This window comes from Kogia breviceps, chromosome 2 (genome assembly GCF_026419965.1).
Source record: "Kogia breviceps isolate mKogBre1 chromosome 2, mKogBre1 haplotype 1, whole genome shotgun sequence".
In the NCBI taxonomy this organism is placed as follows: domain Eukaryota; kingdom Metazoa; phylum Chordata; class Mammalia; order Artiodactyla; family Physeteridae; genus Kogia; species Kogia breviceps.
The window spans coordinates 201,449,780-201,477,352 of record NC_081311.1 but is presented as its reverse complement, the minus strand read 5'-3'; the positions used below and the strand labels follow the sequence as shown (position 1 = coordinate 201,477,352).

At 56.3% G+C, this 27,573-nt stretch overlaps 1 protein-coding gene across 1 annotated transcript; it reads right to left on the bottom strand.

The window, feature by feature from the left end:
- Positions 1 to 434: 434 nt before the first annotated feature.
- Positions 435 to 26,351, bottom strand: ANO7 (anoctamin 7). The gene is given in 21 exon segments (XM_067023502.1): positions 435 to 511; positions 1,271 to 1,390; positions 1,795 to 1,885; positions 4,477 to 4,501; positions 4,504 to 4,594; positions 4,689 to 4,894; positions 6,152 to 6,284; positions 7,276 to 7,377; positions 9,247 to 9,301; positions 9,552 to 9,604; positions 9,607 to 9,686; positions 10,490 to 10,592; positions 10,669 to 10,768; positions 11,411 to 11,547; positions 11,616 to 11,704; positions 11,707 to 11,758; positions 20,720 to 20,997; positions 21,189 to 21,312; positions 22,417 to 22,504; positions 22,611 to 22,869; positions 26,261 to 26,351. Coding segments are annotated over 21 exon segments (2,295 nt in total). The 3' UTR covers positions 435 to 493.
- Positions 26,352 to 27,573: the final 1,222 nt, after the last annotated feature.

The window sequence follows — 27,573 nt, the reverse complement described above, 5'->3', positions numbered from 1 at the left end:
TCAAAGCGCTTTAAAAACCACGTGTCCTTTTTGACGCTGCTGTGCGCTTCGAGGAGCAGCCCCTAAGGAAATCGAAGGCGGGCACAGCGTCCCCGGGCGTTTATGCCGTGTGGTTGCTAACCGCAGAGCAAGAGAATGGTAAGCAGATGGCGAAGTTGGGAGGTGCTGTGTGATCCAAGCTAGGAGAAGGTAAACAGAAAGAGAGGTCGTGAAGCCAGTCAGTGGACGAAGTCGAACTCCAGGTACCGTTAAGCTCCCAGCTCTGAAGGTGACCATGTGCACCCGGACAGGCAGACTTCGGGAAGGAGATGCAGCGAGCATCGCAGGGATGTCCTCTCCTGCAAGCACTTCACCGGTCGGGGGATAAAGTTCAATCTCCTTCCATACCTTCCCCATCTGGGCACTCGCTGCCCGGAGAGAAGGAGGTGCCCACTCCTCAGAGCGCACGTCTGGGGGAGTCAGGTGGTGCCACAGGAGGAGAGGAAAGGGCGGCTCAGAGGCTGTGCACAGGCTGGAAGGGAAAGGGGCTCGAGATGAGAAGACAGACCTGCAGGCCTTGCGGGGACGGACAGGGGGGGGGCGGGGGTGGTGAGCAGACTCCCAGCAGGTTTCCCAAGACACCGCGTGGACAGGGCGGGGAGGGGTGGGGCTGGCCTGGAGAGGGGACACCGGCCGTCTGAGGGAGAGCCTGTGCAGGGAGCACGGGAGAGAAGACAGAGGACAGGAGATGAGCCTCGCCAAGGCTGAGGGGGATGGAAGTATGAATGGAGCAGCCCAGGGTGGAAGCCACCTCCTGTGCCTGCCAGATGATGGGGGAGGGGCTGGAGGGACCGGAGCCATCCTGCCCCAGGGGAGTGAGGAGACAGCACTGGTCCGCGGGGCTGGGCAGGAGCTGCCTGATAGCCCCGGGCCCCCCCGCCCCCCGGGCACGGCGTGCCCAGCGCTCCAGATAACCACGCTGCAGTTGGCTGGCCGTGGGCACCGCAGCAGGCCTGGGAGGCCTGAGCAGCCAGGTGACGGCTGTGGCCTCCGAGGGTGGTGAGCCTTTGACAGCTCCACGTCTCCCCCCAGCCCTCCAGGTAGGGCTGCTCTCGGGGCGACCCCTGTGCCTCTGGCTCCTGGCAGCCTAGGCTTGTGGGCCCAGATTCATCTCTGAGCCCGCGGGCTGGTCCTCTTCCGCCCCGTTTGTTCCAAAAAGAACCTGTTTTCAGGACAGGGCAGAGAAGGAGGAGCGGGACAGCAGCAGAGCCCTGGGGGCTGGGGCGCTCACCTCGTTCTCGGCTAGCGCCTGCCTGGCCAGGCACTACTCTCGCTTCACCTTGATCTCCACAGATCCGGGCATGTCAGGCACCAAGAGGTCAAGGACCCGGCCGATGGAGAACACCACGTGCTGGGAGGAGCCGGGGGTGGGGGTGGGGGGCCAGGGCACTCCCACCCCTTGGCAAAACAAGTGCCCAGAGTGTCCTTCGTGGGGCCGTATGTGGGCACCTGTTCCCCAGGTGTGGGTTGAGCTGCACAGCAAGCATCAGTGCAGAAAAGGAAACTCCTGGAAGAGGCAGAGGCCACAGCGACAGAGATCACCCCCAGCTTCTGTGGGACACTCCACAGTGCCCAGAGCATTCTGATGTCCACACAACCGGAGACAAAGGCCAGGCAGGGAAGGGATGCAGAGGGCTGTGATCTGACCAAGGTGACACAGCAGTGAGCGCCCTTGGTCACGCCAACCCCTGCACCCCTTGTGCTGGGATTAGGCAAAGTACTGGGGGTGGGGAGTGGTGCCCACCATGCTGGTACCTCACACACGATGATGAAGGCCAGGCGGATGTCCAGAAGATTCCAGTAGGTCCGGGCATGATGTCCAGCATCCCCCCTGAAAGCCTGATACCTGCAGGAGACATGGGTTCAGTGGGGAGCCGGGCTGAGGGTGCCAGACGCACTTCTCAGCTTCTCCTCCTCCTCCTCCTCACAGGCTGGGCTTACCACCGAGGGTGCTGGAAGCAGGGAATGTCCCCACGCAGGCTGCTCCGACAGTACCTTTAGCTGTAACTCTTGGGGTTTCAAAGGGGTGGAGGGGCTGCCTTGGCCCATTCCCCTACCAGACTGAACTGAGCCCCCACAGTGGCAAATCCCTCATCATCCTGCAGATGTGACAACCCAGTACGTCTGTGCTTCAACAGGTGATGTCAACCTACTTACTCCGTGAAAACATGCCACTGTATGAGACCAGCTGTCCCCCCTGCCGGCCCTGCCTACCCGGCCGGCTGCTTTACTATCCTGAGCACGACACTGGGCTTTGCTGGCTGCTTCAGATTGAATGGTCATCTTGCCGTCCTATCACATCCTCCCATATTTCTGTGTTGTGTTGTGGTAAGAAAGCATTACCAGGGCCAACTTTGTAGGAAAAGAAAAAAGCCAAAAATCTTGAAAATAAAAATTCCCCAAAGAATGGGCTATACTTTAAGTGGCTAAACGAGACAACGACAGAAGGGACACACCGTAGGAGTGGGAAGACAGTTACGCAGTGCTGAGGCCCAGAAAGACAGACAAATAGGAGAGGGTGCTCAAGACACATGGGGGAATGGAGATGCTCCAACAGCAGAGAAGGTAAGGGAGCGTGGAGAAGCACTGCCTGAAGGAACGGAATGCAGTTGTTCCAGAACTAAAGAGAGGCGTCACTCTAGATCAGTAGCACCTGCTGAGTCTCAGTGAGAAACTTAAATAAACCCTACCAATCACAGGTACCTGTTAGTGACACAAATCAAGGAAAATGAGAACAAATCTTAAATGCAACGAATGCTTCTAACAAGAAAAGCCAGTGCACGAAAGAGAAATATTTAAAGAGAGCTGAGGGAAAATAACTCTGAACCTAGAATTTTATACCTGCCATTTGAAGGACAAAATGAACATACTTAAGAGTTCACCAGCCACACCGTTCCTAAAAGTGCCTATTAAAGGATAAACTTCAGCGAGAAGAAAAATGAACTCAGAGGAAAGACGATGCGTAAGAGAACACTGTAGCCACAGAAGTTAATGAAATACACCAGAGTTGTGATTAACAAATGACTAAAAGGGTGTTTTGTCTTCTTCTAGTAGTAAAATTAAAATCTGAACAATAAAGTTTAGAAGCCTGACCTAATGGGTATATTTAGAACCTTGCTCCCAAATTAATAAAGATTCTGTTTAGGTTCACTTGAAACGTATGCAAAAATCCATTGTGACCAGCAGATCCTAAAGGAAGACTCAACAAATGTGAGGTTTACATCATATCGACTCTTCAGGCTCTCTGACCTCCATGCAGTTAAACCACAAATGATTTCTTAAAAGTAGCAAAAACAAAACCCTGTGTATTTAGGAAATTACTTTCCTAAGTGATTCATGGATAAATAGGTAAATCACAATTGAAGTGATGAAATATTTAGAAGTGAAGGACAGAAGTATTATCAACACTAGTGGAATGAAGCTTTTAAAAAGTATGTTCAGGGGGGCTTCCCTGGTGGCGCAGGGGTTGGGAGTCCGCCTGCCGATGCAGGGGACACGGGTTCGTGCCCCCATCCAGGAAGATCCCACATGCCACGGAGCGTCTGGGCCCGTGAGTCATGGCCGCTGGGCCTGCGCGTCCGGAGCCTGTGCTCCGCAATGGGAGAGGTCGCAGCAGTGAGAGGCCCGCGTACCGCAAAAAAAAAAAAAAAAAAAAAAAAAAGTTCAGGGGCTTCCCTGGTGGCGCAGTGGTTAAGACTCCTGCCAATGCAGGGGACACGGGTTCGAGCCCTGGTCCGGGAAGATCCCACATGCCGTGGAGCAACTAAGCCCGGGCGCCACAACTCCTGAGCCTGCACTCTGGAGCCCGCGAGCCACAACTATTGAAGCCCGCACGCCTAGAGCCTGTGCTCCACAACAAGAGAAGCCACCTCAATGAGAAGCCCGTGCACTGCAACAAGAGCAGCCCCCGCTTGCAGCAACTAGAGAAAGCCCACGCACAGCAACGAAGACCCAAAGCAGCCAAAAATAAATAAATTTATAAAAAGTATGTTCAAATAAATTTGTAGACACATAATTTGTTTGTTAAAACGCAAGAAGTCTGAAATGAGTTAAGGTTTCAAACTCCAGAAAATTGATTTTCAAGAGGAAATACACGTACTATATCTGGAAAGAAAATGGGGCCATAACTACAAAACGAGGTCTTAAGAGAATATAATTTCATGTCGTTACATTCTAAAGCTTAACTGAAACAGTTTTCGGTAAAAACAAATACTAAATACCAAAAGTGACTCAAAACTAGAAAAAGAAAAGAAGCTTGTACCCGTGGAAGGAATGGGGTTGGTGATCACGATCCCTCCCGCAGGGCAGCAGCCGTGCCGGCGAGGCTCGGGAGGCGGGAAGCGAGGGGCTCGAGGCCCTCCCAGCCTGGCCCTTCCGGGTGGGAGCCCCGCCCCGCCCCGCCCCGCCCGCCCCGCCCCGCCCTCGGCACCGCCTCACCTGCACGTGCGGTTGTGCGCGGCGGCGTGAAGTTGACGAAGCCGCGCAGGTTGCGGGAGCGGCTCCACTGGTAGTAGGCGCGCGGCAGGAAGTCGGACGAGGAGGCCAGCAGGAAGGCCTGGGCGACTGGCGGGGCCGCGCGCCCCGCCCCGCCCGGCCCCGGTCTCCCCCGCGGACACTCCCCCCACCCCGGGCGGGCCCCGCGCGCTCACGTTGCTGATGACCGCCAGGCGGGTGATGCCCGCCAGGCTGTGGAACCAGATGCCGATGCCCTGCGCGCGCTCGGCCACGGGGCGCCGGCGCTCGCGGACGAACTTGCGCGCGTCCAGGTGGATCTCCACCTGGTTGTTGAGCAGGGCGAAGAGCGGCGCGAGGAGGCAGGCGGCCAGGAAGACTGTGATGAGGCCGGACTGCAGCCCTGCGGGGGTCGCTGGTCGCCGCCAGGCCCTCCGGTAGCCACGGCCCGCGAACCCTGACCCCTACCCGCCCGGTTGCAGCTGGCAGTAAGGGGCCACGCGCACCTGCGACCAGTGGCCGACACTGCCCACCGTAAATCCTTCACCTGCGCCCTTCAGGGGAAGCCCCTGCCTGTGCACAGCAGTCCAGAGGCTGTTCCTGCTGTTACCCATCCCGCAGGCTCGGCTGCAGGGCTCCCTCCCTCCGGGAGCCTCCCCGGACTGCTCTCAGAGTTGGATGCATTTCTGGCTGGTCCTGGGCCACCCCGTGCTCCCTGAGGTCAGGGACTCTTAACAGTCCTCCCCACTGCTTGGCTCACCCTGTGGACTCATGGCAGGAGTGTGGCAGAGGAGAACCTGCTTCTGAATTTAAGGCTGATTCCAGGGAGGGGCTCCTTTAAAGGGCTTCCTGGCTCTTAGGTAAGTGCCTAAGGAGAGCATGGGGCCCCACTGCCTTCTGTCCAGTGGAGTGGAGACACAGGTCAGCCGGCTCCCGTCATCATGAAAAACCATGTCTCTCTCTCGTGAGCCTCTGCTCCCTGTTATCCACAGAGCGATGCCACTACCGTCGCCCCTTTTGCTTTGGCTGCCGGGGAGCTCGCAGTAACGTGTTGGCTCAGATGCAGCACTTCAGATTGTGCCATGATTCTCTCCCCTGCAGGGACCGGTTGCCCGCATTAGATGCGGACTCTGGCCTCAAACACTGCAGTCACCCCATGCAGGGAATGAGCCCCAGGCATAGGCCTCCACCTGGCAAGGGCACTGGAGGGTCCAGCAAAGAGTGCGGGCATTGAGAAAATGTCTGGAGAAAATCAGCTCCCCAGAGGTGTAACCTTACCTCTCAGGGGGCCTTTGCCCTCACCCCCAGGGCCGGCTCTCCTGAGTACCCCACTTCTCGTTTCCTACAGGGGGCTCTGGCCCAGGCTTTCCAGGGCGGGGGGAGATTAAGGCCACTCCAAGAGGGCCCCATCAACTGCCCCAGGTCCTCTTCCAAACCCAGTGCCCAGGGTGCCGCCACCGCTGCCGTCAGCCAGGCTTTCCTGGGCGCTCCGCACTCTGGCCGCCACAATTCCTGATCTTTGCAGGCCTGGCTCCATCAGGGACCCCTGCATCACGTTTCAAGGCAGATGTAGACAGGAATGCTGAGGCTGGAAACCCCCTCGGTAGTGCGGCTGCCCCTCCCCGCGCACGGTGGCTGCGGCCACCGCCATGGCTCCTACCCATCTCGAGGCACCCGTCAAAGAGGCCCTGAAAGGGCAGAAACTCGTAGTCTGCCTGCCTCCCAGGGCACCTGGCCAGCCCTGGCTTCCTCTCCTTGGAGCAGAGCCGGGACCTCTGCCACCGGCCCCGTAGCTCCCTGGAGACAGAAACCCCCAGGACGATGGCCCCGTCCTCCCAAGCCGGGTCCTGGTCTCTGTGCAAGCAAAGGGCAGCAGGAGGAGGAGGGTCTGGGGCCACAGGGTGGGCGGTGCGAGGGTGAGGCCTTTTGCACCTACGGCAGCAGGGGTGGGGGCGAGGGTGTGCCAAGCTCCCCTGCAGAGCCCTCAGGCAAGTCCGCATCACTCCTAGGAGATTCAGGGGCACTGATTCCTCCCGGGAGCTGTGTCAGGGCCGGGAGGGAGCGGAGGGCAGTGGGGCGCGTGTGTGTGCGTGTGTGTCGCTCACTAGCCCAGCTACACCTGCCTGTTGTCATCTTGGATTCAGCTTCCCGGCACCACCTGCCCTGAGAGTCAGGGCCATGCCCACAGAGGGCACGTGGCTTGGCCAAGGTCTGACAGCCACGGTTTCGGGTGCCCGGGGCAGTTGCCAGGGAGTGGCCATCACAGGGAGATGGGGTGTGAGGGATGCTGGAGGGCGTACAGGTTGGGTCCAGCCTCAGGCCAGATAAGAGGCCATGCCTGGACAGGCCATTGCAAGGGCTCTGGCATGGGAGGGGCCCCAGTGGTGCCAGTGGGTGGCACTGGGGAGGTGGGACCCCAGTGTCCCCGTTAAAAACGCCCCGGCCCAGCCACAGTGGGCTGCAGACAGGATGGACCAGCATGGATCGGGCAGGGCCCAGGAACCCAGGCCTCTTCCCCTCCAAAGCTGGCGCCTGGGCAAGAGAACTCAATAAGCACCTGCCGCAACTCCACGGGGTGGAGGCGTCAGAGACCCTGTGGGGCAGGTGGCTGGGGCCGACCCTCCCCCTACACAGCACCAGAGTCACTGGGGTCCAGGAGGGGCCGGACCTGCCTCTCCCCCAACCTCTTCTCCCAGCTGGGGCTGGACTGGGGGCTGCGGCCCCAGACACTTCCGGGTCCCACGGTCCCTGGATGCTTCCCAGGGACGGGGTGGGGTGGGTGACTCGCGGGACAAGAATCTCCTGCACGTTGTAGATGATCTGCTTGCCCACCGTGATGACCAGGAGCTCCTGTGCCAACTCAGTGAGGCAGCCTCCGACCGCACACTGCAGCATCAGGGCTCCAGATTAGCTTGTGGGAGGGACCAGCCTCAAGGCTGCCTATCCTTCTCTGTGCCTCGAAGGTGGCCCCTGCCATGCCCTCATCTCCCTTTCAGACATGCCAGGGGCACCTGGAGGACTGCAGAGACCCTCCTTCCCTCCCTCCCCCTTCCTGACCTCCTTCAAGCCCCCACAGTCTTCCCCAGTTCCCGCGAGCGGACTGTCACGGGAACACCAGAAGCACGGCTGTATGGCAGCCCTGGGCTCTTTTTTTTTTTTTTTTTTTTTTTTTTTTTTTTTGCGGTACGCGGGCCTCTCCCGTTGCGGAGCACAGGCTCCGAGCGCGCAGGCTCAGCGGCCACGGCTCACGGGCCCAGCCGCTCCACGGCATGTGGGATCCTCCCGAACCGGGGCACGAACCCGCGTCCCCTGCATCGGCAGGCGGACTCTCAACCTCTGCGCCACCAGGGAAGCCCAACCCTGGGCTCTTTTGGGAACCCACATGGGGTTGACCCTAGCCTGTGGCTCCAGGGAGGACCCAGGATGCAGGCAGGCCTCACCAGTCAGTGACCTGATCAAGCCAGTGAGAGGTGGGCCTGGGGCTTTTATGGGGAGCTTGTGGGACAGCATGCCTTGCACTGGCTACTAAGCTAGAGGGTGTCGTCCTGTGCTCTTGGGATGTCAGCCCACACTGCAGAATGTCTCCCCTACCAGGTGAGGAGAGCCTGCCTGAGGACACAGCCAATGCTTGGGAAAGCAGTGCAACGTTGTTTAAACACCTGGTTCCAGCCATACCTGAGTTCACAGAGTCCTGTATTTTCAACAGAGGAGCCAATGAAACTCCATTTTTTGTTGAAACCATTTTGAGTTGGGAACTCTTCCCACTGATAACTGATAACGAAGCTGCCTGGCTGCTGTGTGTCATGTGCGGTCATTCCCTGAGCTGTGGTCCCATCTGACCTGTCCCTGGAAAGCCCCTCCCCTCTCATGCGCAAATGGAGAGTGTCCCTCGGGGGGGCAGCCACTTTGCAGGCAGCTGTCGGGTTGGGTCACAGCCCAGACCCATGGGAAGTTGCTGTTCTCCCTCCTCCATCAGGGAGAAGAGGGTCTTTCAGGTGAGGTGCTCCACAGGAGCTGTTGGACTCCCACCCAGGTCCCCTTGGCCCAGCCTAGAGGCCACCTGTGGACTGTTCAAACAACTACTCATGCTGCTTCGGGGTGTGCTTGGCCCTCAGCCAGTAAGGAACCGCAGGCACATTTTGAGGGGTTTTCTACAATGTCTCCGAGGGCGTGGGGCAGGGTTGAGCTCACAAGCCCACAGGGGTGACCCCCCCTCAAGTACTCATGGGTGCACCTCCTTCTGCACAGCCCCTGCCCCTCGCATATGCTGCCCAGGGTGACACCCCCACCCATTACTTGAATCTGGGTCTTTGCCTGGGCGTCTGCTCTGGGGGAACCCACCCTACCGTGATTCTTCATCTTGCACAAACCAGCTTCCACTTTCTGGAAAAACAGGTTCACCCTGGCTCTCAAAGCTGCTGCGCCATGCAGGTGAGCCTGCTTGTGCTTGGGGGGTGGGGCGAGGGGCGCCGTGGGGAGAAGCCCCGTGAGGGTCGCCAGCCTCTGCACCCCCAGTGTGCCAGCCGAGTTCGTGGCCGCGACAGCGGCTCACGGTCCATCCCTGTGACTGGCTCTCGGCTCAGGTGTGAATCGGGTGCCAACGGGGACACGCGGATTGTGAGTGTTCCGTGGACGGCTGTCTGAGTGGGCTCTGGGGACCGGCAGAGCGGTGCGCAGGGGTTGGCGGGGCGGAGGCAGAAGAGCGGCTGACGAAGGCGAAGGGAGCGCCACACGGCCGGGTCCTCGCGCGCTCACCTCCTCGCTGCGGACCCCAGGCGAGGTGTGGTAGCTGCCCGGGTAGCCCACGAACCTGGGGGACAACCACGTCTCTGCCCCCGCGGCCGCCTGCAGCCCAGCTGGCGGAAGCACGAGGGGCACCGCGAGCCTGGGCCCTGCGCCGCCCCCGCCTTCCCCGAGTGTCTGGAGCCCACAGTGGGCGGGGTGACGGCGTGACCGACGTGTGAGGGGCGGGGCCGAGAGCGATGTGGGTGTGGCCGGCTGGGGCGGGGCCAGCAGGGCGTGGTCGGTGTGGGCGTGGCCGGGCAGGGTCGGTGCCGCGCGCTGATCTGCCCTTGAAGAAGGCGATGTAGACGGGGGGGGGGGGGGGGGGGGGGGGGAATAGAAGTTGACGAACTGGAAGATGAACAGCTTGAGGGTGAAGGCGTCCTCGAACTTGGTCTGGGTCCGGTGCGTCTCTGCGGCACAGTGAGCGCCAGTCGCCCGCACCTCACCGGCGCAGGGAGTGAGGAACGGGCCGCGTCGCCCGGGTCTTTTAAAGAAATTCATTCAAGAAGGGGGCCAAGTGTGGCCTTACTGAATTTCTAACTGCGAAACCATCTAAGTGTTATGTTGGTAAAGGAAGAGCTGGGGCAAGTGACAATAAAAAGTAACATGATGCGGCCCGGGAAAGCGGACCGGGGCACAGGTCTGGGGGGCTGCGCGGAGAGGGTGCCCAGCAAGTAGGTGCTGAGGTGGAGGTGGAGCATAAACGGTTAATTGGAGGAAACTCCTGAGGCCGGAGGGGGACACACAGCCCCACCGTTGCAGGAACGTTACCGGTGGCTCCCCCAGGGCCCCGCCCCTGGACCCCCACCTGGAGCCTCTCCCCGGGCCGCCTGCCCACTCCACATTCTCTCCGCGGCACTCTGGGCCCACGCCAGCCTCCCTCGCTGTGCGCTGACCTCTGTCCCTCTCGACGAGGACTGCAACTTGTGCAGTTTGTGGAAGGGATGGATTTGTCCTTAGGAAATGGAAGGGGGTCAAAGACAGGGGGGAGAGGCAGGCAGAGACGGGCAAGGATTCCTGCTGATGCGGGGCGGGGCCTGGGGTGCCCCCCTCTCCCCCCACCGAGGCCCTGCTCACTGCCATTTAAGGGACCTTGGGGGGAGGATGCGGCACGTCCCACCCGTGCCTCATTCAAATATGACAAAAATCATGTTCTGATTCGGTCCAGCAGGGCTGGGTCCCTGGTCAGCACCCAGCCGGCCTCGGCACTCACCCCATTTCGTCAGGACGTGGGCCAGGGCCATGTAGGTCTTGGAGAGGTTGAGGATGAAGACAAGGTTCACCAGGGACCCCGTGAGGCTGGAGACGCGTGACGCCTGATAGGAGATGGCAGGGTGACGGAGGGGTGGAACAGAGCCCACCACCCACCCAGCAGGAGCAGTGGAAGCTCACCCAGGCCGCGAGGAGGGTGTTATCTGACCTGGACACCAGGACGGCCGCGATGGCCCGGTACAGGATGATGGACACCAGGCACATGACCACCACGGCCACCCGTGGGGCAGCCAGGTCCATGAGCCCTGCTGCTGCAACCCTGGCACCCCGGCACCCTCAAGCCACAGTCCCTAGGGGGCCCGTCGCTGCTCCCACTCCTCGACCAGACTGTGCTCTCTGCCTCCTCTTGCGGGGTTGCTGGGCAGTGGGGGGCTGGCCGGCAGGGAGAGGTGGGGGAAGGCAGTCATTGAGAAGTAGAGGGTGGGTGACCTCTGGCGGTCCAAGGGGCCTCTGTGCATTGTGTCAGCCTCAGGCGCTCAAGAACCATCCCTCCTACCCCCCTCCTACTTAAGGGGGTCAATTAGGAAGCCCCTCTGACTGCAGGACAAGACAGGGTGAGGTGGACCCCTGTGCTGGGATTCCCCCCTCCCCCACCACGCTTGAAAGATGCCCTGGGCCCACAGCCATGGGGGGAAACCTTCCCAGAGCCCCCTGCCCGACACACAGCTCTTACATCCCAGACCCCCTCGCTTGGCCCCTCCCTGGAACCCAGGTACATGGGGGCCTTTCTGAGGACATCGAGGGTCTTGTGGGTCCCAGAGGAAGCATCAGGCCCAAGGCAGGAAGGGGGACGCGGCTGCCCCATGAGGCTCAGGAGGACAGTGTCATGATGGGGGGCGGATGGCAGCGGGGACCCCTCACCATCATCACGACCACTGCGGAGCCGGCCAGCACCCGGCGCAGGCGGCTTCTCTTGGGGAAGTAGGGCTCACTCTCACCGGTGATGGGGTTCACGGCTGTTGTGGGAGCTGAGGTGGCAGCCTGGGGCCTCGGCCGCTCCTGGAGGGGAGCTGGTGCTTAGCGGGAGCGCGCGCTCAGAGAGCGGCCTCTGTCGGGGGACGACCCACGTCGAGGTCCTCGCAGTCGGTGCAGCCCCAGCGGGAGGGCAGCGTGGCGCTCTTCCGCTTCTAGTACTGCAGGAGCGGCACGGCCCACGCGCCGTGAACAAGCTGAAGAAGACGGTGCCGCCGTGGTCGAAGAGCCGGCCAGCCTGCGGCGGGGGCGTGAGGTTCACACGTGCTTGGGACTGGTGGTCCTTTACTCCCTCCTGTCCCTCCCTTTAGGAAAGGCCACACCTGTCCTATGTGTGCCCATCATCGTATTCTAGAGGCAGTGACTCGTTTCCTAGTGCACAGGGAGGGAGGGAGGTTGCCCCAGGAGGGCCCACGCCCAGAGTCTCAGCTGTACCCAGTTTAGATAATTCAGAGGAGATTGGAGACGTTTTGCACTGTTGATATTTAGATTAGATTTTGGACTTAGGGTTGATGCTGCAGTGGGTGAGACTCCAGGGACACTGGGTTGGGGGTGAATGTGTTTTGCACATGGGATGGACATAAAATTTGGGGGGCCAGAGGGTGGACTGTAGTGGATGGAACTGTGGCCCCCATAACATATGTCCACCTGGAACCTCAGAATATAGCCTTACTTGGAAAGAAGGCCTTTGCATGTGTAATCAGGGTAAGGATCTCCAGATGAGAGCACCCTGGATTAGGGGGAGGGCCTAAAGCCACTGACAAATCCCTATAAGAGAAGGGGAGACAGACACAGAGGCGCACAGAGGGAGAGGCCATGTGAAGACGGAGGCAGACATGGGAGAGATGCAGCCTCAGTAGGATTCCTGGCAGCCACCAGAAACCAGAACAGAGGCCCGGAGCCAGTTCTTCAGAAGGAACCAGCCCTGCTAATCCCTCCATATTGGACTCCGGCCTTCAAAACGGTGAGAAAATCCATTTGTTGTTTTAAACCCTGTTTGTGGTAATTGGTCACAGCAGCCCTAGGAAGCTGGTACAGATGGATTCCCAGCAGTGTGTCAAAGGTGTCTCTGTCTGTGGGTCCATCCTGGGCAAAGTCCTGCTGGGGGCCTCGCCCTTCAGTGAGCACCCCATGGGACCATTAACACAGGCCGGTGTAATATCCACCCATCGCAGGAGGCCAAAGCCCTCAGGCCACCTGAAAACTCAGAAGCCACCTTCCGTTCATCTGTCCCACCTCCAACGTTAAAGCTTTTGTCTAGGGGTGACATTTGTAATCATAACCGTGTTTTTATAGAATGTAACAGCTGAAGAAGTCCTTTCCCGTGCAGTATGTCGGGTATAACGGTCGGTATCACTTAGATGCCCTCGGTCTCCTGCATCCTCCACCCTCCTTTCCTCCCGGCTTCCTCTGTCCCCAGGAACAGGCTCTGCCACCAGAGTAACCAGTCCTGAATTTTATGTGAATCACATTCTTGTGGGTTTTTTAAATCATTTTTGCCCCCATTTCACGTCACCGAACAATGCAGCTTGGTTTTTTCGGTTTGAACCTGAGGGCAAGTCTCAGTGTCACCCCTCCGGACGTGGTGTTCGCGAGGCCCGCCTGCACCGCTGGTGCACCTGCCACTCGGCCACTGTCCTTGCCGTGGAGAAGCCACTAGCTTCCTCTCTGTCCTTGTGTGGACAGACATTTGACTTCTTCCCGGTTTGGGGTGATTATGAAGATGGGCTGCTGTACGTGCCCTCGCGGAGCTGTCTGCTGAGGGTGGGGCTGCTGGCGGGGTGCAGGGCCACACCAGTCCCCGGGCACGTTGCACCACCGACAGCAGGAACTCCTCTCAACACTTGGTGTTGCCAATTCTTACAGCCTGGTGGGTGTACAGTGGTGTCTCGCTGCAGTTTTAATTCACATTTTCCCTGATTCCTAAAGAGATGGAGCATTTTTGGCATGTTTATGGGATCTCTGTGTTTCCAGTACTGCGAACGGTCTTTTCGTGTCTTTTGCACCTTTTGCTATCAGGCCGTCCACCGATAGCAATGCTGGGTACATTTTCTCATCAGTGCTGGCGCTTGTATCCTGGACGTTTCCTCCTTGTCACTTCCATGCATGGCAAACCCCTTCCGCTGGCGGCCTGGCTGTCCCAGCGTCACGGTGTCCCGGTTGGTTTTGACCACATGGCTTTCCCTCCACCTCGTGTTCTGTTTGGGACACCGTGCCCTCAGGTCTTGTGGGGCAAAGGTCACCGAACGCGCGCTGAGCCTGGGGGTCCCCAGCTACCCGACACACCTGGCCCAGGTACGGGGCGCCCCGGCTCCCGGTGGGCGGTAGGGGCTGTGCACCGGCTGCTCGGCCTGCCCCTGTGCGTCTCCCTCCCAGGCCCTCCTGGTTCTCGTTGGGGTGGGAGGGCTCAGGAGAGCTTCCGGGACAGCCCTGCATTGGACCATGGGGGAAACTGAGCCCTGGAAAGGGGCTGGGGTCTGCCCTCTGGCTCCTCTGTGGCCCCCATCCCTGCAGAGTGGGCCCCAAACTCCTCAGAAGTCTATGTGGGTCTTGAAGGGCTCTGAGTGTGAGTCACTCCGCCGTAGCTCCCTGCCATAGAGATTGTAAAAGCTGGGCGAAGCATAGGAAGCAGTGGATGCCAGACTAAGGCCCTCGAGAGAAGGGAAGCATTCGCTTCGTCTCTCTCCCTAATGGCATTTTCCAAACTGCAGGGCAGGGCCACAGAGCCCAGAGGGAGCAGGGGCTGCCCGGTGAGGAGTGGAGGTCAGAATCAGGGGCTGCTAAGCGGCCTTGGGCTTGAGCGGTGTTGTGTGGAGAGGATGGAGACACAGGTCTGCGAGGAGGTCTGGGGGTCCTTGGAGACGCTGACTTGTTCACGCCCAGAGGCAGCTGCTGCAGGCTGATGGCTAACAGAGACTCAGGAAGCACAGTGCTGGAGCTCCAGCCACACAGGGAGGAGGGAGACTGGCGGCCACTCTGGCTTTCCAGCGGAGCCTCCTGGGCGATGCCACAGGGGTGAGGACTGCACCTTCGGGGTGAGCGCAGAACTGACGCGGGCCTGAGCTGACACCTGAAACCAAGCTCAGGCCCATCAGAGTGACCTGCCAGTAATTGGACCACCTGCCAGAACAAAGCTCAACACTGTACAAGAAGGTGACAGAGTCAACAGAGACCCAGAGGTGAACCATACAGTGGAGCTAGCAGAAAAGGCATAAAATAATGACAGTTGTTAAGTTAAAAGAGAAAAGAAGGGTAAAGAACGGACAAAATGGTCCGATTAACAACTGGCATATTTTGAGAGAGAATTAGAATCTATGAAAAGGAATCAAATGAACGTTCTAAAATAGCAAAGCAGAGACCTCCCTGGCCGTCCGGTGGTTAAGACTCCACGCTTCCACTGCAGGGGGCGCTAGTTGGATCCTTGGTTGGGGAACTAATAAGATCCCGCGTGCCACGTGGTGCAGCCAAGAATAAGAAGTAAAATAAAATAAAATAGCAAAACACAGCATATGAAATTAAGAACTCATTGGACGTGTTTAATAGGAGACTAGACTCAACAGAAGATAGGATTGCTGGACTTAAGGATGGACCAGTAGAAAAAATGAAGTTCCGAGCAAAAAGAATGCAAGAACAGAACACTGTACAAGAAGGATAGGGTCATAGTCGAAGGCCCAACAGACTGTAATCTGAGAACCAGGAGAGAGTAGGAAAGAAGCAATCTTTGAACAAGAATGTTCAAGAATTTCCAAATCTGATGAAATAAATCAGTTCAAAGATTCGAGAAGCTCAGTGAGCTCCAAACAGGATTAAAAAACTAGGCAGGGGCTTCCCTGGTGGCGCAGTGGTTGAGAATCCGCCTGCCGATGCAGGGGACGCAGGTTCGTGCCCCGGTCCGGGAAGATCCCACATGCCGCGGAGCGGCTGGGCCCGTGAGCCATGGCCGCTGAGCCTGCGCGTCCGGAGCCTGTGCTCCGCAATGGGAGAGGCCACAACAGTGAGAGGCCCGCGTACCACAAAAAAAAAAAAACAAAAAAAAAAAAAAAAAAAAAAAAAAAAAACTAGGCAAATCATCGCACAGCATACCTTTGCTGTATTAAAGATAAAGAGAAATCTTAAAAGCAGCAAGAAAGAAAACCATATTTTTTTCAGGGGAAAAATAATAAAACAGGCACATGATTTCTCAACTGAACAACGGAGGCCAAAAGACAACGGAATGGCCTCTTTAAAGGGCAGGGGAAAATACTGCAAACTAAAATTCTTTATCCAGTAGAAATGTTCTTCAGAAATGAAGGTTAAGTGAAGATAGTCTCAGACAATCAAAATCTGAGAGATTTAGTCCCAGACACGTGCTCTACAGGAAATACTAAAGGGAATCCTTCAGGCTGGAGGGAATAGTCTCAGGTGGAAGTGCAGATATGCAAGAAGGAACAGACCAAGAGGATAAAGAAACAGGTAAATGTAAAAGTAAAACTCTCTCTGTTTACAGATGGCATGATCTTGTGTATAGAAAATCCCAAAGAGTTCACTACAAACACTATTAGAACTAATAACAGGTTTGGCAAGTTTGCAGGATACAAAACAACTGTATTTCTATACACTAGCAATAAGCAAGCTGAAAATAAAACAAAGAAAAACAATTCCATTTATAACAGCTCCCCCCAAAAAAACCTGAACAAATTTAACAACAAAAAAAGTGTAAAATGTATACACGGAAAAGTACCAAATATTGTTGAAATAAGTTGAAGAAGCACTAACTAGATAAACGCAAAAGTACCCTATGTGCATGAATGAGAGCACTGAACCCCGTGAAGACAGCAATACCCCCGATTGATCACAGTTCCTGTCAAAATATCAGCTGACTTTTTTTTTTTTTTGCAGAAATCGACAAGTTTAAAATTCACATGGAAACACGTGAGACCCAGAATAGCTGAAACAGTGTAGAAAAAGGAAAACAAAATTTTAGGACTCACAAGTTTTGATTTCAACACTCACTACAAAGATAGGATAATCAAGACAGAGTGGCACCAGCACAAGGACAGACATATAGATCAATGGAATATATTTGAGATTTCGAAGATAAACCCATATATTTTATTATCATTTTTTTTTTTTTTTTTTTTTTGCGTTATGCGGGCCTCTCACTGTTGTGGCCTCTCCCATTGCGGAGCACAGGCTCCGGACGCGCAGGCCTAGCGGCCATGGCTCACGGGCTTAGTTGCTCCGCGGCATGTGGGATCTTCCCGGACCAGGGCACGAACCCGTGTTTCCTGCATCGGCAGGCGGACTCTCAACCACTGCGCCACCAGGGAAGCCCTATTATCATTTTTTAAAACAAAGAGGCCAACAATTCAATGGGAAAAGAATAGTGACTTCAACAAATGATGCTGGGACAAGTGAATTTTCACAAGCGAAAGAATGAATTTGGATCCCTACTTCACACCATATACAAAAATTAACTCAAAGTGGAGTTAAGGTGGTAAATTAATAAAATATCTATACCCCAATTGAAAAAAAAAAAGAATGGGATGTGTTTATATGTACTGATGTGAAAAGCTTTCTAAAATTTTGTGAAGAACAAAAAACAATAGCAGAAATCTATCTACTTTTAAAACATCTACAGAAGTGTGTGTATGTGTAAAAAAAAAAAAGAAAAGATAATAAGTTAAAGATCACAGACCTAAGGTTTGTTTTGTTTTGTTTTGTTCTCGGGTTTTTTTTTGTTTTTTGTTTTTTCCACACCACGCAGCTTGTGGGATCTTAGTTCCCTGAACAGGGATTGAACCCAGGAAGTGAGAGCACAGCGTCCTAACTGCTAGACCACCAGGGAATTCCCCAGACTTAAGTATAAGGACTAAAATGATAAAACTTTTTCGGAAAAAACATACTTGTAAGTCTTAATGATCTGGTTTAGGCAATGATTTCTTAGATATGACACCAAAAGCAAGGCAATAAAAGAGAAGATTGGTAAGATGGTCTTCATCAAAATTAAAGACCTATCTGCTTCAAAGCACATCATCAAGAAAGTGAAAAATGGGCTTTTCTGGTGGCGCAGTGGTTGAGAGTCCGCCTGCCGATGCAGGGGACACAGGTTCGTGCCCCGGTCCGGGAAGATCCCACATGCCGCGGAGAGGCTGGGCCCCGTGAGCCATGGCCGCTGAGCCTGCACGCCCGGAGCCTGTGCTCCGCAATAGGAGAGGCCGCGACAGTGAGAGGCCCCCGTACCGCAAAAAAAAAAAAAAAAAGAAAAAGAAAGTGAAAAAGGCAACCAACTGGGAGAAAAAATATGTATGCAAATCATATATCTGATAAGGGACTTGTATCTAGAACATATAAGAACTTTTACAATTCAATGATAAAAAGACAACACAATTAAAAAAAATAAATTTATTTATTTATTTTTGGCTGTGCTGGGTCTTCGTTGCTGCGCGCGGGCTTTCTCTAGTTGCGGCGAGCGGGGGCTACTCTTCATTGCGGCGCGTGGGCTTCTCATTGTGGTGGCTTCTCTTGTTGCGGAACACGGGCTCTAGGCACCCGGGCTTCAGTAATTGCAGCACGTGGGCTCAGTAGTTGTGGCTCGCGGGCTCTAGAGCTCAGGCTCAGTAGTCGTGGCGCACAGGCTTAGTTGCTCCATGGCATGTGGGATCTTCCCGGAGCGGAGTTTGAACCCGTGTCCCCTGCATTGGCAGGCGGATTCCTAACCACTGCGCCACCAGGGAAGTCCCACAACCCAATTTTTAAATGGGCAAAGATTTTGAATAGACATTTCTCTAAAGAAGATATACAGATTGGCAATAAGCCGATGAAAACATGCTCAGTATCCTCAGTCTTTAGGGGAATATAAATCAAAACCACAGTGAGGCGCTACCCAACAGCCACTAGGACAGCTACAACACCAAGACAGACAATAAGAAGTGTTGGATAGAATGTGGAGAAATTGGAACCCCATTCATTGCTGGTGGTTTGTAAAATGGCAGTCACTTTGGAAAACAGTTTGACGGTTCCTCAAAATGTTAAACATCGAGTTACCACACAACCTGGAAATTCCACTCAGTGGTATACGCCCCCGCACCCCCAATGAACACTTACATTAACACAAAATCTTGTACGTGATCTCATTTCTGCATTAATCACAATAACCCCCAACATGGAAACAACACAAATGTTTGTCATCACTTCTTTTGGGTATAACCTTAGAAGTGGGATTGCCGGATCATATGGTAATTCTTTTTTTTTTTTTTCTGTTTTAAAAAATATTTTTGAGGGGCTTCCCTGGTGGCGCAGTGGTTAAGAATCCACCTGCCAGTGCAGGGGACACGGGTTTGAGCCCTGGTCTGGGAAGATCCCACATGCCGTGGAGCAACTAAGCCCGTGCGCCACAAGTACTGAGCCTGCCCTCTAGAGCCCACAAGCCACAACTACTGAAGCCCGCGTGCCGTAGAGCCCGTGCTCCGCAACAAGAGAAGCCACCGCAACGAGAAGCCCGCGCGCTGCAACGAAGAGTAGCCCCCGCTCGCCGCAGCTAGACAAAGCCCGTGTGCAGCAACAAAGACCCAACGCAGCCAAAAATAAATAAATTAAAAATAAAATATTTTTTTGAAATAATTTGAATGAATGCTCTACAAATCAAAAACCGATTCACAAGTAACTATTACATAATCAGCGATTTTTATCAATTCTCCTATGTATGTTCTGTATCAGTTTTCTTGATTATAAGATGTCAATAATATGGAAATATTTTTAATATAACAGAATATTTAACTACATCAGTTTCCCATAAACACACAAGTCATTTAATGATGTTTATATTGGCCGTTTCCATTGGTTGGCAAGAGGCTCTTCCACTAAAGGCTCCCATGGTTTCCATTGCACCATTTTTCTTGCCAGACTTAGCTCATTTTCTGCCTGAAGAATCACCTCTTCAGCCTGCAGAATCACCTCTTCTATTCGGCCTCCCTTAAGTTGCTCTTCTAATTTTCTTTTTTTAACTAATTAATTTATTTATTTTGGCTGTGCTGGGACTTCGTTTCTGTGCGAGGGCTTTCTCTAGTTGCGGCGAGCGGGGGCCACTCTTCATCGCGATGCGCGGGCCCCTCACTATCGCAGCCTCTCTTGTTGCGGAGCACAGGCTCCAGACACGCAGGCTCAGTAACTGTGGCTCACAGGCCCAGCTGCTCCGCGGCATGTGGGATCTTCCCGGACCGGGGCACGAACCCGTGTCCCCTGCATTGGCAGGCGGATTCTCAGCCACTGTGCCACCAGGGAAGCCCACTCTTCTAATTTTTTAACATCTGGTTCCACTTTAACCATACTTAGCTTCTCAGTTGTAATCTGTTCTGTATACTTTTTTTAAAAAAATAAATTATTTATTTTATTTATTTTTGGCTATGTTTGGTCTTCGTTGCTGCGTGGGGGCTTTTCTCTAGTTGCGGCGAGCAGGGGCTACTCTTCGTTCTGGTGTGTGGGCTTCTCATTGCGGTGGCTTCTCGTTGCGGAGCATGGCCTCTAGGCACACAGGTTTCAGTAGTTGTGGCTTGCGTACTCTAGAGCGCAGGCTCGGTAGTTGTGGCTCACAGGCTTAGTAGCTCTGTGACACGTGGGATCTTCCTGGACCAGGGCTCGAACGCGTGTGCCCTGCATCGGCAGGCGGATTCTTAACCATGCGCCACCAGGGAAGCCCTGTATACTTTCTGTATGCTGCATTTTTAGGGATTTGTCCAAGAACATCAAGAATCTTTGTATACAATATTTTTAGCCTCTCGTGCGGACTCTTATGGCGAGCTGCGTCTGACCAGCAGAATAACAGTCGCCACACGCTAGATTCTTCTCGTATCACACTTTATTGGAGTACAGCTTGGTTATAGAAAGATGGAAGGAAGACCCCGCAGCCTTAACGGCAGCTGCCTATATAAGATTCGGGGTACTGTGCAAGTCTCTGACTGGTTCATATCGAAGGCATGGCTACGCGTCACCTTCGGACTGGTTACTGCTTCAAACCCTTGTTAGCATATTCTAACGCATGCGCACTGGCTACAGGATGGATGACTCAGCTTTTTTTTATCCTGCTTTGCGGCAACACTTTGCCGCGCCCCACAGACTCTCACATACAGCCAATCCCACAAGGCCAGTGGTCTTCTTCAGCAAGCCCGCCATGACAGCCATTCGGTAATTCTGTGTTTAATTTTTTGAGGAACCGCCATACCGTTCCCCTCCGCAGCCGCACGATTTCACCTTCCCGGTGGCGGTGCACGAGGGTTCCAGTTTCTCCACGTCCTCCCCGGCACTTGTTTTCTGTTTCTTTGTTGTCGTTTAACCATCCTAACGGGTGCGAGGTTAGGGCATCTACTTTTAGCGCGTCTTTCCGGTGCTGCGTGGAGAGCGTGGTTGGCAGGTGGGCGCTGGTGCAGAACTCTGGGGCGATCACGGTGGCTCGGGGCAGACGGGAGCCGCGGGGCGGGGAGGGGGGGTGGATCCGATCCACTTTGAAGGCAGAGAAAGTGTGGGGTGCGAGAGAGCAGAGTCTGAGGTGACTTGGGGTTGGTCCCGAGGCCAGAGAAGGAGGGAGGCGGCTGCACCCTCTGCCCCCGAGCCCTCTCCAGCTCCCCCCATCAGTACGGGCCCCCTTCCTGCTGTGTGCTGTTCACCCCACCCTCCAGCACAGGGGCTGGCACCACAGCTGGCTCCGGAGATGGTACTGGGTGAGGGAGGGGAGGCCTGGTTCCTGAGGACGGCGGCCTGGGCCCAGCGCTTGGCGGGACTTCCCACCCTGCCGGTGGCTGCCTGGCGTCCAGCTGGCTGGAAGGAAGGGGGAGGAATGGCGGCATCTGACCACGCAGCCAGAGGGGCTCAAGGCACAGGTGCCTCCGGGGGTGAGGCCAGCCCCGGGCCTCTCCAGCCTCTCCGGGGCCTTCCACGGGCCACTGAGCACCTGGGCTCTGGGCAGGACGGGCCGGACCCAGGGCGCCCACCGTGCGGGCCTCCGGGGGCTGGAGAAGAGCTGGATGGCCCCTAAGTGCCCTTTGGATAGGCCAGAGGTGGTCACGGCGCCCAGAGGGTGGAATCCTTCTGTGTTTCTAGATGTTCCAGGTGAGTGTTTCCCCCGAGGCTGTGTTTTGGGGCAGCAGGAAGGGAGGCACCTGTCTCCACTCTCAGGCCGCGGGGGCGGGGGTGGAGGGCAGCAGCTAGAGGCTTGACGCCCCGGAGGACCGCAGAAGAGGAACCTCCCTGGCCCGGGCTCCCGGGTCTGGGCCCCGGAATCTTCCCCAACAGCCTCACTTGGGGTGCCTGTGGCCCCCCAGGGACAGGGGAGGGAGCCCTAGAGATGCACTTGGACGAAGGAGGCCCACAACAGGCTGCCCGGAGGGAGTCTCCGGCAGGCCCCAGGGGCTGTGTTCTCCTCCAGGTTTGAACCAGGGGACAAAGGTTGAGCATGAGTGAGCCTGCGGCTGGGCCGAGGCCTGGGGGCGCCGACGGGAGCCCCGAGGGCCCCGAGTGCCCCGAGCGCCCCGAGCCAGTGAAAGTCCTCGGAGTTGTGGGTGGGCCGGCCGTCCCGCTGTGGCGAGCGGGAGCGCCGGGGCGGGGTCCTTGTCTGCGCTCTGCGCCTGGGGGACAGGGACCGAGCGAGGCCACCCCGCCCGCAAAGGCCCCGAAGTGAGCTGCTCTGAGGCGTGTCCAGCGGGCAGGTGGGCGACCGCGGTGCCCCCTCCTGCGGGGACGGCTGGGGTGCCCTTGCCGAAGCCACATGGAGCACCTGGCCCTTCTCACCCCCGGGGCCCGGAGCAGATGCCGCGCCGGGCCCGGGGGCCTGTGGAGCCCTGACGGGCCAGGTGTTTGCCCAGCCTCCCTGGTCCATCTCCCCCGCTCCTCTGGTGACCCAGGCATGGCAGAACGGGCTCCCACGTGGCACGGCAGCTTCCGGAAGAGGCCTCCGAGGTCACGGCCAACCTCCCAGCACCAGCCTGGTCTGGCAGCCAAGTCTGGGTCAGCCCTGAGGGCAGAGAGCTGGGAGGGCCCCTGTCCTCATGGCCCTGCCCCCATGGCCGTTCCCCTCGTGCCCTTGGCTGCCTGTGGAATTCCCTGAGTCTGACCCTTACCCTGGCTGGAGCCCCTGACCCCGGCACCCCAGGACAGGAGCCGGAGGCACGCAGTCGAGGAGGAGGAATCCGGCAGAAGGCAGCCTCAGGCTGACCCTGCAGGTCTTGTGGCAGGAGCGCTTGGCCAAGCTCCCCAGCCTGGGCAGCCGGACGCTCTCCTCTGGCTGCCGCTGCGAAGGACGGCCCTGGAAGAGGCCAACCCGCAGGGGCCCAGGCTCTCCGCTCGGTGGCACAGCAGCTCTGGTGGCCCCAGCACTGTCTGCTCAAGAACAGCAGTGGCAGCAGTTTGCTGGAGGCGGGTGCGCAGCTCAGCTGGAGCCCTTGGAGGGACACACGCGCATACAAAGGCACACACGCCCTGCGTATAACTTTTTACTTTTCACTTTATACAATGTATTACGGTTTGAAATTTTTTCGAGTTGCATTACTTTCACAGTTAAAAAAAAAAAATTAGGGCTTCCCGGGTGGCACAGTGGTTAAGAATCCGCCTGCCAATACAGGGGACACGGGTTCGAGGCCTGGTCTGGGAAGATCCCACATGCCGCGGAGCAACTAGGCCCGTGAGCCACAACTACCGAGCCTGCGCTCTAAAGCCCACATGCCACAACTACTGAGTCCACGTGCCACAACTACGGAGCCTGCACGACTCGAGCCCGTGCTCCGCAATGAAGAGTAGCCCCTGCTCACCTCAACTAGAGAAAGCCCGCGAGCAGTAACGAAGACCCAAAGCAGCCAAAACTAAATAAATTTATTAAAATAAACTTCTAAAAAAGTCTATTAATAAAAAAATATATATTATTAAAAAAAATTTAAGCAAGCAAGCAAGCTACAATTAGCACAGCTGTATTGCTGGGTCCCAGGTGCTAGGAAGGGCCCGGGCCCAGGAGCCGCTGCTATACTAGCTTTATTTGACCATAACTTCTAATGTATGTTTATATAATATTCAGAAATACATTAGTTAAAAAAAGTAAAGCCTCCAACTACTGTGGCTTTGTGGCTTTGATACCAGACCTTGTGTGGCTTAACCCAAAAGGTCTTCTTCCTCGCATCATAAGAAGTAGGGAGGTGCTGGCACCTGGGTGGGTTCAGTGGCTCAAGGGTGTCAGGGCCAGAGCCCTTGCCTGTGGCTGCAGGATTGCTGTGGCAGGTCCAGCCACCGAGTCCACATTCAAGGTACTATGCTAGCTGCACCTGCCCCTCTTCTCGGGAGAGCAGGTGTCATCAGCTCAGCACGAGTCTCAGGCTCCCCCCGGCCGTGAGGCAGTCTGGGAAGGTAAGAGATCATCCAGGTGGTTTGGAACAATTGCACCTCATCCTTGAGGGTGGACACATTGCTGGTCTGGGCGAAACCACTGAGGTGAGTGCCCACTGTCGTGACTGCCGGCTGGGAGGGACTCCGTCCTCCTGACACTTGCCTGCTCCGCACAGAGCCTGAGGGGTGGACCACGGATGTTCAAGGCTTCCTGTGCCCAGAGGAGCTACCTTGCTTGCACAGCGTGCTGCTCCCTGCCCCCAGGACTCTTCCCCGCTTCCCCCAACCTTCTCCTTGCACAAAGGGAGCACCCTCCTCCAGGCAGCCCGCCAGCCTGCGCACCAGCCACCTGCCGCCATCCTGCCTGCTTGTCTCTGGCTGCACAGGGCACTTCCATCCCTGCAGTCTCCACCCCGGTCCAGTGCGTCTGCATGCCTGTCCCCTGCCCCCCATCCCCCGTCTCTCCTTCGGCTCCCCTGGGACCCTAACCCCACTCCCCATCCCCCCCTGGTTCTTCCTGCCAAGTGCCCCAAGCCCAGAGCTGGGGGTTTTCAGGGCTCCTTCGCCCTCACCCCACCCCCTTCCAGGCTGCTCTGGCTACAGCTTCACTCTCTGCCCCCTTCCCCACCTCTGCTGCCCCTTCTCAGGTCCCCGCCCCCTCCCCGAGCGCTGGTCTTCTCTTCAGGGTCACCCACTCCTCCCTTTAAATGACTCCTCAGTGAGCCTGTCCAAAACGCTCTGCTTTCTTCCATAGCACGGGTCACCTTCCAACTCCGTAACTGTCTTATTACAGTTATTGTTTAATCTACAGCCACTGTATGTGAAGTTCACAAGGGCAGGAATTTAAAAACCTCTGTCGCGGGCTTCCCTGGTGGCACAGTGGTTGAGAGCCCGCCTGCCGAGGCAGGGGACGCGGGTTCGTGCCCCGGTCCGGGAAGATCCCACGTGCCGCGGAGCGGCTGGGCCCGTGAGCCGTGGCCGCTGAGCCTGCGCGTCCGGAGCCTGTGCTCCGCAAAGGGAGAGGCCACAGCAGTGAGAGGCCCGCGTACCACAAAAAAAAACCCCAACCAAACAAAAAAACCTCTGTCGCGATGTCTCCCAAGTGCCCAAGAGAGGGGCTGGCACAGAGCAGGCGCCGAGTGCCTGCTGAGGGCCGAAGGACAGACCCCCCACGGAAGCTGCCTCCTTCCCTTGGCTTATCACCAGCGTCGTCACCCTGCTGGCCGTGCTGCGTCTTAGCTGGTGGGTCCCTGCAGGCCCTGGTGAGGCGGCGGGTCCTCGCCACCCTCCGTTCACGGGGTGCTCTCAGCAGGGTCTCGGGCCTCACTCTATCCCCTCGTCCACTCCGTCCCTGACTGTGGGAACCCTCCCACTTGGACGCACCCCTCTGTGATGGACGTGAGGTCCATGTGGCTGTGGCCTCCTGCTGTTTCCCAGCAAGGGCACTGTGGGCTCCTTCCCACTGAGAAGCTTTACCGTAGCTGAAGGCCCAGCCTGGACTCAGCCACCACTGTGCCCGGGGCCTGCGTGCAGTGCCCTGCCGGCCAGGAGGGGACAACTCCCGACGTGGACGCCCCAGTGCGTGCCCCCACTTCCCCCACGGCAACCCCGCGTTGCGAGCCATCGGCTCCCTGCCCTGGTTTGCACACCTCTGATGGCGGCCCTGGCTGGCTGGCCCTCGGCTTCTCTGAGCTGCCTGATCGTCTTGGGCCCATGTTTCTACCTGGACAGGAGTCCTTCACATCTAAGCGGTGGGCCCTCGCCAGTTCTAAACTCTGAGCAAACGGCTCTCAGTGGTCTATTCATGGTGTTCTTTGCCCCACAGGAATTTTTACTTTATGTAAACGAACCCATCAAAACCTTGTCTTACGGCTGTGTTTCGGGCGTTAAGAAGCTTTTCTGCACTCCCAGCTCACAAACTTATTTTCCCCCCGTGTTTTCTACGGGCTTGCGATTCTACTTCCACACGGAGTCTTTTAATCCTCAGGTCGGCCTGCGTGTACGACGTTAGGCTGGGTCAGTGTCCCTCTTCCCACGAACTGTGCTCCTCTGCCAGCCCCGCCCAGGACACAGGCCTCTCGTCCAGGGACCCACGGGCGCCCTCACCAGCACCGAGCCTGTCCGAGGGTCTGTGCGGCCGGCTGTGTTTCTACGGTAGGTTTGCAGCTTTTTTTTTTTTTTTTTCCCCCAGATGTTTTATAATCTGGAAGGAAATCACTGCTCTTGACTCGTTTTCAAAGTTGACTAAACTTTTTTAAAGTTTCAAGGTTCAATGTGGATCTTTTTCTTCCATATAAATTTTAGAGTTTAAGGAGGTTCTTAAAAACTCAAGTGTCATCCTGATTAGGACTGTGCTGGGTTTAGCACAGCTTTCCCATCCCTTCCTCTTTCTTTGTACAGTTTTGAAAGCGTCCATTCAAGAGCAGGCGCTGGTCTCGGATCTGTGGCCGGTCTGAGACGTGGCCAGGCGGCCTCGACTCCACCTGCATGCCTATCTGCGGCGCCGCCCTGGGCCCTTCTCTCCAGTGTCCTCTTCGCTTGAAGCTTTTTGTCCTGCCTGTGCGTTGGATGTTTGATAATTTACTTGTCTACGAGCGGCTGCTCTAAACTTCCACTTTCCCGCAAACTCTATCTCCAAGCTCTCGCTCCCTCTCTTCCACACCAAAGTGAAAACCTGCACAATCTCTACTTCCACTTGCCGCGGTCTTACCTCCAGATTTAAAAAAACAATAGCCATGCGGTTCGGGTCACTCATGGTTTTTCAGGGCCAAGTTCTGCGTCTTGTCAGGAACTGTCCTAGCATTTACAAAGAAAAGAGCTCAATAACCAGTCAAGTACGTACTTTTAAACTAAATTTTGCTGGTTTTGGTACTGCTGCTAAACCCTATCTTTCCCTTTCTTCATTCCTTATTTGGATTCACTTTTCGTTTGGGTGGACTCCTCCAAATGATCTTTCCAGCAAGGGCACTCAAATCCTGAAACCCCATGTTTCTAAAATGCCTTTCTTTTGTCCTCCGCTAGTGTCTGGCCAAGGGCAGAATTCTAGGGTCACGATGCAAGGGCTCTCTCTGGGGCCAGGTCCTACCTAACCCCCTGCTTTCCTTTCCAGGAGTTCGCTCTTCAACAGGGAGACAGACGCTCACAGATGCAGGTCACACAATCGATTCTGGTGAAGATCTGAGTCAGGGCTTGGACGTGACCTCACCCTCGGGCCACCCCAGCAGGCGGTCACCCCCGAGCTCCCGGCGCCCCATGCAGCTGCCCAGGCTCTGTGACAGGCTCCAGAGCAGCGCTGTCCAGTAGGACTTTCTGTGATCGTGGAGCGGGGCTGCCCCTGGCGAGATGTGGCTACGGTGTGGCAAGTGCAGTGGAGGACATGAATTTTTCATTTCATTTTAACAAATTTAAACTTAAACTGGCGCAGCCACGTGTGGCATGAGGGGGCCACACTGGACAGCGCAGCCTGAGTCCTGGGAGGAGGGGGAACCCTGGGGACCTCGAGACTTGCTCCTCATGCTGCAGAAGGAAACCCAGGTCCCCGAGAGGCGACAGGGTCCTTGCCACATCCAGGGCGACTGCCAATGTAAGTTTCGTAAAGAACCAGCCAACACAACGGTGGGGTAAGGAGGGGAAGCAGTATTCGAGTGGCCATGAGGGCAGCTCTCTAGAGACAGTCCTTGCAGAGAGACTCAGGTGGGCTCAGGCCCGCCA